This window comes from Fistularia commersonii, chromosome 19, assembly GCF_037954325.1.
Source record: "Fistularia commersonii isolate RoL2024-O1a breed Wild chromosome 19, RoL_Fcom_v1.0, whole genome shotgun sequence".
NCBI lineage: Eukaryota > Metazoa > Chordata > Actinopteri > Syngnathiformes > Fistulariidae > Fistularia > Fistularia commersonii.
The window spans coordinates 14,079,893-14,095,299 of record NC_141302.1 but is presented as its reverse complement, the minus strand read 5'-3'; the positions used below and the strand labels follow the sequence as shown (position 1 = coordinate 14,095,299).

Here is a 15,407-nt window from a genome sequence, read left to right as displayed (position 1 = left end):
AAGGGCCTCGGAAGGGACCGGCGGCACAATCCACCGGCCCCGTCCCGCTGCCGCCGGACAAAAGCCAAGTCGTGTTGCGTAAGGACGCTGGAGGTGAAAAACACGGGGGTGGAGGTGAAGAGGAGGGGGCGCCTTCCCCCTCATTTGTGCACACAGAGCTTTTCGGGGAAAAGCCGTGGGCCCCGTGGGTTTTATTGCTAATGCTTCAGTGACTTCCAAGGGTGCTTGTAGCACTTCAATCATTGGATTTGCGCCCCTCTCGCTCACTCCAGACCTCGAGGAGGCCTGGGAGGGAGGTGGGGCTAGAGGGGGGGCGCACGTTGTCGGCGCCCTTCTCTTTTAGCTGATTTGGCCCTTTTTATTTTCCATTGAACGCAGAGCAAACTGCGAGACAAATGCATGTTTACGTCCCGAGCCGATAAAGAAAAGTAGTAAAAAAAAAAATAAAATAAAAGGGGAGAAGAGCGATGTTCTTTTTTGTTTTCTTTGCGGCCGGGAGGACATGGTATAAATCAGGTTGCTAATGGCAACAGTGCCGGCAGCCCTGAGACTGTCCATGCACTGCGCTCCTGATGGTTTTTGTTTTTTTATCCTTTTCCAAGACTTGCCCTTGTTGCTGCTCCTCAAATATTTTCCAGTCTCTACCTATCCTCATCATTATCATTAGCATTAGTATTAAATAACGCACTTTTTTTTCACCTTCTTCAGTTTGTTATTTTGCCTTCATTCTGTTATTACACAGTTATTATGATGTAACTAATGCATCCATCACCTTTACACCAGATTGCATAGCAGGGATGCTATGCAAAGGACTAACCGGGCCATCAGTGGGAACTGGGTGGAGGTGGAGGTGGTGACAGGGGTCGGAGTCCTGCCTGAGGACACTATCACCGTTTAAAAGCGAAAACAGATTCCTGGAGGCGTGGGGTCACCCCTCCACGGCAACAACGGGGGTGTTTGTTGGACGAAAAAAAAAAAATCCAGAGGGCCCGTCGGTTGGGAGAGCAAAGAGGGGAAGAGTTACGGGCGACAAGGCGGGCGGTTGGAAAGGGCAAGAACGTGAGACCAGGAACGTTGAGTGCAGAAGCAGGGCTGCAGGTGAGCGCTTTCCCCCCCCCCCCGGCTCTGGGGTTATTACTTCCCGCTGCCGCGGGGCTCATTGTCCGGCCACAGTTTGAATTCCTGCTCGGCTGAGCGGCGATTACTGACGCCTCCTAGTTTCCACTGACATCTTCATGAACCTTTAGGGATGCGGCGTGTTATTAAGGTGTAATAACAGTCGGGAAGTGGGCAATAACACTTCAGCTAACAGGAGTGCGGGGATGGTTGAAAACGGCTGTCTTGTGATATTTACTTCTTCGTGGAAGGGCGGCGGGTGTTTGCCGGTGTTTTCCCACTCCCTGGTTTGCATGCGAGCAGCGGGAGACGGGTCGTCAATCTGTTCCCGGTGGATCTGCAGCCCCGGGATTGATGGTCCACCGTGGAAACGCTCGGGCTCGGATCGTTTTGTTCGGGGACGGACTTGAATTATAGCATTAATCTGGGTCAGTGGGAATACTGCAAACACATATCTTGACACACAGCGAACTGTATGTGCGTCACAGTAAGAAAACTGTTTTAACTTATTTGTCATCTGAAAATCTTTGGGTGATCTTTCGGAAAACACAACTTCTTCAATCATTTTTATTTTTATTTTTATTTTTATTTTTATTTTTATTTTTATTTTTATTTTTATTTTTATTTTTATTTTTATGCATTAAATGAAACCAACATGATAGATAGATAGATAGATAGATAGATAGATAGATAGATAGATAGATAGATAGATAGATAGACAGATAGATAGATAGATAGATAGATAGATGGGTGGTGCATGCCTGGATGTATGACTAAATAAATAAAAAGACAAACAAACAAATGAATATACACATAGCTGAATAAAAAAATAAATCACAGGATGAATGAATGAATGAATGAATGAATGAATTAATTAATTAATTAATGGATGGATGGATGGACAGATGGGCAAACAACAATCATTTATCCATTTCTTATTTCATAGATTGTGAAATTGATGAATAAAAAAAAGGAATTTTTTTACAATTTTTTTTTTCTAAAACTAGAATGAAAAACTAAGGAAAAACACGAAAAAATTGAAATAAAAAAGGCATGCAAGGAGACAACGGAAATAATTGAATTAAAGCGTGAGAGGGTTAAAATAATGAGTGAAACGGTGGTATTCTGGGAAGTGTCTCTTTCATGAGGGGGTTAATTTACTGAGAGATGACCAGGGTTGTGGGTTGGGAGAGGAGGGGGGGGGCCTTTCCCAGCAGCAGCCCCACGCATCAGCAGGCGTGACGACTGCACACACACACACACACACACACACACACACACACACACACACACACTCCACTCACCAGCCCGTCCCCATCAGAAGTCCCCTCGGCACGCAGCTCGTCAACACACACGGATCCTCCTGGAGACTTTTCCATCACTTCATGACGCTTAAGTGACTTTAAAAACAAAACAACAACTTCCTGAAGTTTATTCGAGGAACGAGGAGCAGCAATCCTATCAACCAAGAGTTTTTTTTTCCTTCTTCTTCTTCTTTTTCTTTTTTTTTTTTTTTTTACTTTATATACATATTTTCACAGAAGAATGGCAAACTCCGGGATCCAGCTGCTGGGCTTCTTCCTCTCCCTGGTGGGCATCGTGGGCCTTATCATCGGCACGGTGCTGCCGCAATGGAAGATGTCCGCCTACATCGGTGACAACATCATCACGGCCGTGGCCATGTACCAGGGGCTGTGGATGTCCTGCGCGCTCCAGAGCACTGGGCAGCTCCAGTGCAAGATCTACGACTCTATCCTGCAGCTCGACAGTGAGTAGAAAAAAAAAATTCTTAGTTTTTTTCCCTCTTTTATTCTGCTTTTTAAGCAGTGATTAAATTATATTAACGTTCACGGAGTCTCCACCTGGAGACAACTGTGGGATAGAGATTGGGGATATGGACGCAGAGAGCCACAGATGGGAATTGAACCGGCAACCTCCTGATCAGAGGGTGGCCCACTCAAATAACTGTGCCTCTTACAAATAGTAAAAATAATAATAATGATAATTATAATAATAATAATAAAAGAGATTCAAATTTGAGGTAATGTAATGATAATAAAAATAGCAATTATTATTCTATTATATAACATTGTTATTATGATTATTTTTACTATGATTATTATTATTGAATTTTCATTATTATTGTGATAGCAAGTTGTTTTCCTTTTTTTTAATGCCAAGGCATTCCTCATGTATGCACCTTTTACTATGTAATAATGCTACATCAGAACCATTTTTTACTATCTATGATTTTTTATGATTCGTCCGATTGAACAGTGAGGATTTTAGGGTCCGACGCAAATTTTCATACGAATCAGTAGATATTTTGGAAACGAGTTCACAACAAAAGGGGATGAAAATAGAAATAAAACTGGGAACCATTGGATCCTCATGCGTGGGACTTTATTGTCCGGAGACCTGGACATCCAGGTGGAATCCAGGAGTTCTCACGGGTTGCCAGGTAATCGAAATCCAGGAGTTCCCACGGGTTGCCAGATGTTGCGGTGATGCACCAACTCCTCCCCGTCCTTGACGGGCTTTGGGGCGCCGTTCCCAAATACACAGCAAGTTGGACTGAGTCATCTCTCACAACTTCATGGGCGGACGTGATAAGTGTAGCCACGGCGATGAGGCATCCCAAGCATCTGGCGCACATCCCGTCTCACACACACACACACACACGCACACACACATGCACACACAATTTGCGCCTTTCCCATGCATTCCCAGCCCTTGTGCATCCATCATGAAGCTGCAGGTTCACTCACATCATTTAATATATAACATATATATAACATAATATATAACAACAAATCAACAAAACAATAGCGCGTGATGTATAATATCCATCTATCTCCAATCCTCGCCACCATGGTGACGTGCTACTGTAGATTCTCCGCTTTCACTTAGCTAAACGTATATTGATATATACATACATATATATATATATATATATATATATATATATATATATAAATAAGACAGAAGGAGCTACTTTCTGTATTACATACTCACACTTACATTTCATTAATTTTTTTATCTGTTGATTTATAAGTTTATTTATGTATTCATTTATTTGCAAACAGAATACATATATATTCAAAACGTTTGTCATTGAATTATACAAGATTATAGATTCCACAGATGTTGTTCTTAAAGAACACAGTAAACGCTGTGGGTTATTCTATCATGATCATAGTGTTGTCAATATTAGTATTATTACAATTTGTATTATTATTGATTTTATTATCATCATTTGCATATTTTATGTGTATCTTTCTGTCATTTCGGATGAGAGATGCGATCTTCTGAACTGCAAAGTGATGAAAGCTCTCGATAAGTGGAGACAAGGTTGTTTCTCATGGTTTGTCGGTGAGGTTGGCCGCCAACATTTTGACCTTCGACCTCTAGGATACAAAAGCAGACGATGCAACATTAGACGATGCTACTATTGGCTGAGTTGTTGATAAACGCCTGCTATTGGTTGAAAGCTCAGCACCAGCCAGGATTCAAAGGTAGGCTTGTTGTTATTTCTCTAAAAGCCTTGGAGCCTTGGAGAAGACTGATGTTACTGTTCTCAGCTGGGATGTTCTCCATCCTGCTCCGGAACTGTGCTCACTGTATAATCCGCCCCATTGTCCAGCCCCCTGTTTTTTTTTTCCTCGCTATTTTATGGAGCACGCCCTCCTCCCCGCTCTTTTTCATCCCCCTCTCCTCCGTCACCCCCTCGCTGCTGGACAGTTTTATTCGCCCGGGGACGGCCCAAACTGGCACGGACTGGTTTGAGGTGGACGGACAAAGAGCGGTTCTCCCTCTGATAGCGGGGGCGGGTGGAGGTGGGGTTGACGGATGAGGACCCTGACCGTGGTGCTCCAGCAGGTCCAAATGTCTCAAACAGAAGCAGATGTTTGCGCCAGTGACAAGAATGTTTGCGCGTATCCCCTGGTTTCTCTTCCAGGAAAAGCCACATTAAAATGTCTCAGCAGGCAAATGAGAATGTTCTTCACCTTCTCGCTGGACACACAAAGCCTCCCTGATGCCTCCAGGATGTCCATCCCAGCTCCCTATCACACCAATAGGGCTTAGCTTCATTATGTGCTTTATCGCCACAGTTTGGATTTTTTTTTTCTCTCCCCGCCAGGTTCGCTCCAGGCCACGCGGGCTCTGATGATTGTCGGTATCATCGTGTCCATCTCGGGACTGGGTGTGGCCTGTATAGGCATGAAGTGCACCACCTGTGGAGGCAGCGACAAACTACGCAAGGCCCGCATCGCTATGACAGGAGGCATCATCCTGCTGGTGGGAGGTGGGGAGCAGGAGCTACTTGACCTATACTTGGCCTAAAACGAATGTGTTTTTTTATGTTCAATGTAATAATGATAATAATCACCATCATCGTCATTATCATCATCGTAAAAGTGACTGATGATGATGACAGTGATAATAATACTGATGATAATTATGATACTAATAACAATTCTACTACTACTACTACAACGGCTACTAATACTGACCATAATAACAATAAAAATTATGGTGATGATGATAATAATAATGATTAACAATAACAATAACAATACTGACAATAATACTAACAATAATAATTATAATGATAATAATCATCATCATCGTCATCATCATCATCCTAATAATAATCGTGATAATGATGATGATGGTTATAAAACTGCTAATGATAATTATGATAATGATAATAATGACAATAACAATACTACTTCTAATAATAATAATACTAATTATTATTATTGCTATTATTATTATTACTATTAGCATAATTACTATTATCAGCATTATTAACATTATTATCAACATTAGATTTATCATAGTAACTTTGCAGCATGGTAACACAGTAATTGTCCAGAGGTGTGAATGAAAGGGTGAATGTTCAATGTCTTTTTATGACATATGGGTGAGTGTGTGTGTGTGTGTGTAGGAATGACTGGCTGTATGTATTTATATGACTGCTGAAGGGGTGAGTAATGGTTGTAAAGATAGGCCTCTGGGCGCAGGATTAGCTAGGTAGGTAATGAATTAATGAATTAATAACAATAACAAAAACAATAATGATACAGTGAATTCATCGGCTGCATCCGTAGAGCTGTCTTTCCCCGGCTCTCCCTGCCTGCAAGCAAAAGTTTCCTCCGGCAAGACTCTGGTCGGCACTGTGCACAGCAGCTCCGCCATCATTGCTGTGCGAAGGGGTGAATAGTAAAATGGCCTGAACTCGTTTATGGGTTTCACACTTTGCGGAGTCAGGATGTGAAGCGCTTTGGAGCCACACGGTGAGAAAGCGCTGCACGCCATTCAAACAACCTTGAAAAGTTGTCGCCGAAGTTCGTGAGTCAACTAGAATGCTCACAACAGTGATTATGATGATGGGGAAATATGAAAAAGGTGAGAAGTCGAATTCTTCGTTGTTGCGGCAACCCGTGTTCCATCTATCAGACCATTCAAATAAGAATCCAAATCACTCCCAGACTTGGTGTGACAAGTCCAGAAAGCCCTCTTCACACATTCTTCACTGACTCCGAGTCAGAGACACTGAAAGCTATGTGTGCTGTATTCAATAGAAGAGTGTGTTTTGATGGTGTACCGTGATACTGCGGCTGATCTTCTCTGCCGGTGTGTCCTCCTCGCAGGGCTGTGTACGGTCGTGGCTTGCTCGTGGTTTGCTCACAACGTGATCCGGGCCTTCTACAACCCCTACACTCCGGTCAACACCAAGTAAGGGGCCTTTCTGAACAACTTCTTTTCAGGTTTTGCATGTTTGTGTAACTTTAGGGGTGTTATGGAGGTTATGGGAGCATTATGGATTATGTTCTGATTGCAAGCATACAGACTACTTGCTCTTTTTTCTCCTTCATCTTTTGGCTGCTCTGCCTCCATCTAACCATCTCCTCTGCATCCTCTTCTCTCACACCGCCTAACTTCATGTCCTCTTCCACTCTATCCGTAAACCTTCTTCTCTGTTCTTCCTTTTGGTTTCCTCCAACCTCAGCCACCTTCGAACCAAAATCTCCACTATCCCTTCTCTGTCCATGCTCAAACCATCTCAGTGTGACTTTATCTCCAGAACATCTAACATGCACTGTCCTTCTGATGGACTCCTTTGTGATCATCTTCACCTCCAGCTCTGCCTCCTGTCTTCTCAATGTCTCCAAACAAGACAACACAATTACTCCCACCTTCATCTTCTCTGCCTTTCCTGTCCTTCTGGCTGATGCTCATTTTATCACCTGAGGAACGTACTTCAATGCTCCTGCGTATGTCCCCCCCCCCGAACGTCAGGTTCGAGTTTGGCGCCGCCATCTTCATCGCTTGGGGCGGCTCCCTCCTCGACGTCCTGGGGGGCACCATGCTGGCCGCGTCCTGTCCAACAAAAAAGAATGTGTCCAAGTACCCGTCCATGGCGGGCTCCCGCTCCGGCGCCGCGGGCAGCACCAAGGAGTACGTCTGAGGACACCTCCACCCCGCCTTCGCGCTCCTCCGCTGGAGGCGCCCCCTGCTGTTTCGGGACCAGCAAAGAGCGAAACCGAGAGTGTGTGAAGCGTAAAAGAAGAATTACCGAAGTGGGACTTTCCTTACTTATCTCCAGGCAGGCCTTTGATAACCCTCTCCTTTATCACGATCTCGCCCCCCACCATGAGTGATGCCTCCCAGCCCATCTTAAAATTCCACGACGGTCCACAAGCGACCTTCACGGATGCTTCATAATTGGATCTCCGAACTGGACGCGCGGGTACGCGGGGGCACAACCACATGGGTCGCTGCCAGAACGGCGTGGACTGCGGCGCCAGGATTTGCACGCTGGCGTCAGAAACAGCATCTATTAGCATTTGGCTTGTAATTGAAAGTAATCAACTCCCCCTCCCCAACACACACACGCAGATGATAGTGTTTGATAGCACTGCTTATTGATTTTCAAAATAGCCATCGCAATGACGAGGGTGTGACGGTGGCATCACGAACACACACACACGTACATTTTACTATGACCCTCCTCGTTCCAGCCCGCCAGAAGCCCCGCCCACGCATGAAATACCCCGTACTGTAGTCACGGCGCTGCTGTCGCTCTGACAGCCACCACGACACACACCCTGCGCCGCTGCCGCTATTTATTTCTCGAAATATGGAAGTTTTGCAGCCGTGGTAGATTCGCATAACTGTTAGCTCTCTGTGGCCTATAGTAGTTTTCAGGAGTGTCTTTGTACGGCAACTTATTTTTACGACAGTGTTTGATATTTTTGTTTGTTCTTAAATGTTATAGTTGTATACACTCGGCCCGCGTAGCTGGTTCCATTGTATTGAGAAAATGTACACTTCATAATAAAGATGTGTCAACATTGTTACGATCATTTAGCTCAATGTAGCGAGAAGAGAAAGCTCTTGCCGGATTCCCACAGGAGGCCTTTCCGTGTGGAGTCTCCATGTTCTCCCCGTGTCTGCGTGAGATTCTTCCAGGTTCCAAACACACTCCAAAAAAACACGCATGAGGTTCATTGCAGCCCCTGCATTGTCCAGACGTGTAAATGAGAGGGTGAATGGTCGTCGCATTCACACATCTATGTAAACATTAAACTACTCGCTCATTTATTCATCATTCAAACACACAATTATTCACCCGCTCATTCACATCTGGAGAATGTAGTCTCCAATGAACCAGAATTGGAGGAGCCCCAGGCAGACACTGGAGAACATGGAGACCCTGGAGACCCCCACACAGAAAGGAATCCTACCAGTCAGAGAGGGAAGTGCTAGCCACTGTGTCACCGGCCCCAAGAATAAAACACATTTAATATAAAATGCAGAAAACCTGCATTGAGCTTCTTGCATTGGAAGACTCCAGCAACTTCCTGTGACTTCTATTTTGAAAGATCTTCACCTGGAAAGTATGATGATCAGGTATGATAGTCATGAAGAAATTTAGAAACAACAAAAAGCCAAAAACAGAAAAAGAAGACAAACCATCCAAAAAAGACTAGTTGTTTTTTTCTTTATTTTCTGGATGCATCATAAAAAGTGGACCGTTTTCATGCAAACCGACACCACAGCCCAAACATCAACCGTCGAATCTAGAAAAAAAACAGGTGCATGAGAACGAATGATCGACTTTGTCGCAGCCAAAGAAGAGAAAATACCACGCCGTCTTTACCCGCAATAATACGTCGTGAGGCACGTCTTCCAAAAATCCATAAACGATTGTCTCGGCAGTGTCGGCCAATCACTGGCGACGGGGTTTCCTTTAAACAGTCCGCCCCCGGCCTGAAAGACGCCGGATCACCACCCGGGCGCGGCTTATTGAGCACTTCATACAAAATCCAAAATAAAGTTGGATGAGTCTCACTCACCATTTTAAAGATCTCAGCATAACTTGGAGTCAGGCATCGCTCAGAAATGTGTTCGAACCCGTAACAGCAAAAAAAGTTCTTATTCTCCCGTGGAAATACTCAGAAAACGTAGGCCCTGCACCACCTTTTTGGGTAACACCACTTCATAGCCCTTGGTGACGGGATACCGGTTGCGTGTTTTGATGCTTGGACAGACGTCATGCATAGAACTCCGCCACGGGGGTAACTGCACAACGAACGGGCATGCCGACAAAAGTGCACGATAAATCCCAGGTATCGACAGAAGCGTTCAGGGAACACGTAGAAAACACGTAAAAGCCATAACAGCGCAACTTCTTCGTAACAAATAGTCAGCGGTAGTTTTACTTATATCTCCATAGACGGCGAGCTTTTGCCCGCCACATAACAGAACCTCATTGGGCACCGCATAACCAGCAGCAACAACCGACAGGCCGGCGTCCCCCCACCCCTCGCGCAAATCAGTAAACGCAAATCGCAGCCAGCGAAAAAGCGTCCCCGTCGAATTCGCTCGGCGCAACTTTTTAGGAAAGTAGCCCTTTGGGTGAGCGGCCCCCCGAGCCCCGGCCGAGGTGCGGGCAGAGGGCGCGCCTTCACAGTCTGACTGACGGCGAGTTAAATAAAGGCTATTTACAATTACAGCTCTGTGCCGTTTCCTGTGCCATCAGATGCGTCGCTCGGGCACTTGAAAGCATCACGGCCCCGGTCACTGACGGGGGGTTTGTTGAAGGGGTGTGGGCTTCCGGCATTCCTGTAAATTCTTTCTTTGCTTGTTCTTTTTTTTCTTTTTCATCAGCATTTCTCAGCGGGGCTTAGGACAAGGGCAGGGACACGGGACACTGGCCGTTGTTGTTCATGATGTCGTCCAGTACCTCGTCGTCCAGGTCCACTGCAGAGGAGAGGAAACGTGCACAGTCAGTTATATTTCTCTACGAGACAACGTGAGAGGCCCAATTCATTCATCCATCTTCTGCATCTTTTTCCGGGATGGGGTCTCGGGGGCAGCAACCTCAGCAGAGACGCACTGACTTCCCTCTCCAGATGGAGACTCCTCTGGATGTTGGGAGGAGCAGCAGCTCTACTCTACTAGTCGGTCTAATCAGTTACAAATAAAGCTAATTCGAGCAGACAGTTAGCTTAGCGACCGGAAACACAAAGTCACTGTAATTTGTGTCCATCATCTCCCCTGAGGATTCTGGTTAAGAAGTGAATGATGATTAGCATACGATTCCCCCATTCCTCTTCATACCTTACGTTTGATTTTGCTCCTTGAAAAAAAAGAAAAACAAATAACAAAACTATAAAACATCCCGAGAATGTTACCGTGACACACTCTGCGGCGCCTCACACTCACTCATACATTGTTGTCGTTTCAGTTGATATTGACGGAACGCTGCAGAGGTAACAATCTCTCTGACGATCAAAAACGGGGCATTTGTCTTCTAATCTAGCTTTTGGACAGCTTCATTATTCACCGACGAGCCGATGACGTGTATGTACGCCACGACAGGAAGTGAAAACAACCCTTGTCGACATGGGGCTAATCGATCATTTTCACTCATCCAGGTCCTGGTTAATCTTTGTTATTGTGGCAACTGGACTGGATTTCTTCCCCTAACATGTTTCAACTCGAACTTGAGAGGTTTCTTCGAGGCTTCTCGATGCGTTTTTGGTAAATAGGTGCAGGGGTTGAGGGTCGGTCCAAGTTAAGATGGCTTGTTATGTTAATTCGGTTGAATTGGGTTGTTGTGCTTAAGTGGGGTTTCAGCCGAGTTCATTCATTCATCACCTATAACGCCTATCCTGGGGCCCTATCTCAGCTTTCCTTTGGCGAGACGCGGTGTTCACCCAGGACAGGTCGTCAATCGATCACGGGGCTACATTGTTCCTCGCCTGAACAATTTAGGGCCTCCGATTGACCTTCCTGATGTTTTTGGACTGTGGGAGGAACTTGGTGAAACCCAACACAGACACAAGTTCTCACTCCTCACTCAGATGTGTCTCAGGAAAATGCACATCAAGAAACACATCAACCCCATTCTACCTAGTTGCTGGTAAACAACTCACTCATTAAAGCATCAAGCATCTCACTCTGGAGCACCCCCCAGCAGTGATATACCGAAACTAGTCTGGTGGAGGAGAAGAAGCCTCTGGGATGAGAGGTAAACCGTCTTCGAGAGAAGAAATCAAGTCCAGTTGCCACGACGACATTTGACAAGGATGGTGTAAAAATAGACCTTTAACGTCTAACAGTAGAGTCCATTTTTATTTCTCCAGCGTCCAAATCACCACACGGTTGTCTGATTTCCACATAGAATAGGTCTTGACCGCCACTCTTTGAGAAGATCTACACAATGTTCCCCAAGGAGCAAGCATCTGGCTGAACAATCACGTCCTACTTGTGTCGTTGTGAAACTTGATGTATGAATATTCAATGACCCGGACAGGCGTCTCAAAAGGTGTGGATGTAGGAAAGTAGTGCAGGGGGTCCCATGTCCAGTAGCCGTTTTCGACATTATGGCAGTAATCTCATAAATTCTGACTCGAAACGGTGCAGCATGAAATTTGAAATGGTGCAGGCAAATATGTTTGCGAAGAATAGGGCATTTGTTTGTGAAAGGCGGCATCGGCTCCCCGTGTATGCTATTTGTTTATGGCCGCTCTCCTGTTTTTTGAATTACCATTTCCTTTTTGTCATTTTACTGTTCGACTCTGTACTTCTCTCTTTCATTTCTCAACAGTCAAGCGCTTGATATCTTTAGATGTCTACGACTTTTTGGTGTTCTCACTTCGATAGACGACTTAGATGCAGTAGTTCCAAAAAAACTAGTACGGTACTACCTTGACTTACGCTTTTAATGCATTCTGTAACCGAGCTTGCAACTCAATTTGCTCCTATATCAAATTAAATTTCCCCATTAAAATGAAAAGAAAAACTATTAATCCTGATGTGTTTTATAAAAAGAACAAATACTCTATAAAAAATGATACATAATAAAGGATAGTGTAATGAAATAAAATGGTTTTATTAAGTGTATTTACCTAGATCAGACAAAGATGCCGGCGGCAGAGGAGAAGGTTAGGGACATTTTTCATTTGATGCTCTGCGCTTAACTTTACTTACTGGCTACATATGTAATGCTACAATGTGTTGCTAAATGTAACTTGCACACTTTATCACTTAACTTCATTTAGTAACAGTGGATGTCGCTCTTCTTTTTTATATGATCAAACCATCCCCAACCGGCTTTGAATAGCTCTTCCAATGCCTCAGCGGACGTTCCCACTATCCGCTGCGCCAAATCCCCGTAAATGTCTCCTAGCCTTCTCAGAGATGATGCTCTTCATCTCTTTATTGACGAGTCGACAAGTATGCTTTAGATTATTTTCTCTGTGCTACCTTGTGGTGGGCAGAGTGTCTGACCACAAACCCCATTTCACCACCAGTGGCAGCCACATGGTTGTCACTTGCTCTTAGATCAGATTTTGGCTCGTATCATGAAGCAAAAAATCTATTATTTACTTGTATCTCAGAAAGTTGATGCGCTCGTAAGTCAAAGTTCCACCGCAGTTTGATTTTGGGCCCGAGGACCCCCTGCACTTCCTGCATCGGTGTGGTTCTGTGTCATGGTCACGACATCGTCTCCCGGCCTTTCCATCCAAGATGACAAAGTTCCCACTCACCTTTCTTGGACCGGCCAATCTGCCCCAGCTTGGGCGCCCTCTGTCCAAGCCGCTGGGGGTTAGACCCTCCCTCGTTGCCCTGGGGGTGCCCCGGGTTGAACTGCCCCGCCGGGCCGGGCTGCCGGGGCGGCGCTCCGGACGGGATGAGGTCGGGGATGCCCGAAGATCCATACATCTCCGGGAGGCCGCGTTTACCTGCCGTGGCCACCAGAGGTCCTCCTCGCAGCCGGGGCTTCGACACCTCACTTCCGCAATGGCATTCGCGGATGAATGCGTGAGGCAGGGAACAACCCAGCGCCCTGTGGATGAAAGCAAACATGGCGGTCAAACAAAAAGCCGCCCTCCCCCACGGTAGAAGTTTCTCCGCGTTTCCACGCAGGTGTGACGGGTATCACCGTGGGGGGTCTCACCGGAAGTCACGCCCCCCCTCCCCGGCTTTGTTATATTTTAAACCGACGCCAGAAACAAGGAGAACCGGTCCGGACCCGTAGTCACCTGATTTCTCCCAGACCCGGGGCGGCAGCGGCGGAGGGTGAATCCGGCGAGTGTGGCTCCCGACGACCGTGTTGTTGTTTATCAGCTCCCGCTCTCCCTCCCTCTCTCCTTCTCTGTCTCTGTCTCTCTCTCTCTCTCTCTCGCGGAAGCGTCGATTTAAAGGGGCCGCCCCCTTTGCCGCGCGTGGCCGCGGGGATTTCCTCGCGCGCGGCGTTTACGGCCAGTGACGTCAGCGCGCCGCCGCGCAATGCATAGGTCGCTCGCCGTTGACGCAGAGCGCTGGCCAATCACTGACGGCGCGTTCGCGCAAACACGCGTGCACACGCGCCCTTTGCCTTCGCAGCACGAAGTCTCGTACGACCGGTAAACACGCAAGACGCCGTTAGCCGCCATTTTGAAAATGTGTCGATAAGTGCACAAGTAAACATTATTATTATTATTATTGTTATTATTATTATTGTTGTTGTTGTTGTTGTTTTTTATCTTGTTCATCTTTTTTGTAAATAATAATGATTTTAATAATAATAATAATAATAATAATAACAATAATATTGCATCGCAGTCACTATTATCATAATTATTATTATTATTATTATTTTTATTATTACTATTACTATTACCTATCCATCCATCCATTATTGAGCACTTTATTATTATTGTTGTTGTTGTTGTTTTTGTTTTTGTTCTTGTTCTTCTTTTTTGTAAATAATGATGATTTTAATAATAGTAATAACAATAATATTGCATTGCAGTCACTATCATCATAATTATTATTATAATTATTTTTATTATTACTATTATCTATCTATCCATCCATTATCCAGCACTTTTCCTTTACTTAGGGTCATGGGGAGTCCAGAGCATATCGCAGGTTGTCATTGGGTGAGAGGCAGGGTACACCCTGCCTTAAAAAACAAGCCCTTGGAGTATTTTGGAAAAAAAAAAGAGGGAACAGTTATGTATTAATAGTAATATGTATTTATGCACAACACCATAATGCCCAGTCTGTGAAAACATTGTCTGACATTAAACTAGCCCGGCACAAAAAAGGTTGGGGACCGCTGATATAAAGGCATAAAACCATTCAGTCTCTCATTCTAATGTTCCGACTATTTAGGGTCTCCAACCTCCCACATATATAGATAGATAGATGGATGAACAGGGTGAAAGCTGTCAAACATTTATTTGAGATGTATTATTGTTGCAGCTCAGCACTTTCCTTTGTTTTTCCTTTTTTTCCTTTTTCCACCATGCACACCTCCATGGCCAGCCTGTCACCTGACCAGAGTGAACTTGGTTGAAGATAGTGGTGCTCAACGGTCTGATACCGTTTGGGGTTAAACATTTGCAGCATAGATACACCCGCCACAAACCGGTTCCTGCGTTGCATAAAAAATATAATTAGAGGTCAATGGATCGATGGTGATGTCGGATGCGACGGCGAAGACAGAGATTTTACAATATCTAAACTGTCATCCAATAAAGGCTCAGATAGAATCAAATACATTATATTGACTGTAACCATACCTTTTAATCCCACACACACACCTGTGTCATCTCCACGATGTTACATTGTTGGATGAATGTTACATTTTAAAAGTGTTGGCATTGGTTTGGGACTCGAATCCTCTTTGAGAGCACTCACTTGCCTGCAGACCTGCCCATCTTTACCGGAAAAATGACTTGACCCAGGAGCAGTGACTCGTGACTGGCTTGGGATTCACTGGA

General features: G+C 45.1%; 1 protein-coding gene and 1 long non-coding RNA gene across 3 annotated transcripts; one reads left to right on the top strand and one right to left on the bottom strand.

The window, feature by feature from the left end:
- The first annotated feature begins 2,416 nt into the window (after window positions 1-2,416).
- cldn7a (claudin 7a) lies at window positions 2,417-8,481 on the top strand. Of its 2 annotated transcripts, none has more exons than XM_086166557.1 (4): window positions 2,417-2,884; window positions 5,258-5,422; window positions 6,774-6,858; window positions 7,423-8,481. In XM_086166557.1, the coding sequence occupies exons 1-4, from the start codon at window positions 2,662-2,664 to the stop codon at window positions 7,589-7,591; spliced, it is 642 nt and encodes a 213-aa protein (XP_086022683.1). In that variant the 5' UTR covers window positions 2,417-2,661; the 3' UTR covers window positions 7,592-8,481. The 2 variants fall into 2 exon arrangements, with proteins under 2 accessions (XP_086022683.1, XP_086022684.1); XM_086166558.1 differs by lacking the exon at window positions 7,423-8,481 and adding an exon at window positions 7,266-7,410.
- Window positions 8,482-9,113: 632 nt separating this feature from the next.
- Window positions 9,114-13,860, bottom strand: LOC147223888 (uncharacterized). Its single transcript, XR_015107565.1, has 3 exons — window positions 13,680-13,860; window positions 13,185-13,483; window positions 9,114-10,389 (listed from the first exon to the last, which is right to left on the bottom strand). It is a non-coding gene; the product is annotated as an uncharacterized LOC147223888 (long non-coding RNA).
- Window positions 13,861-15,407: the final 1,547 nt, after the last annotated feature.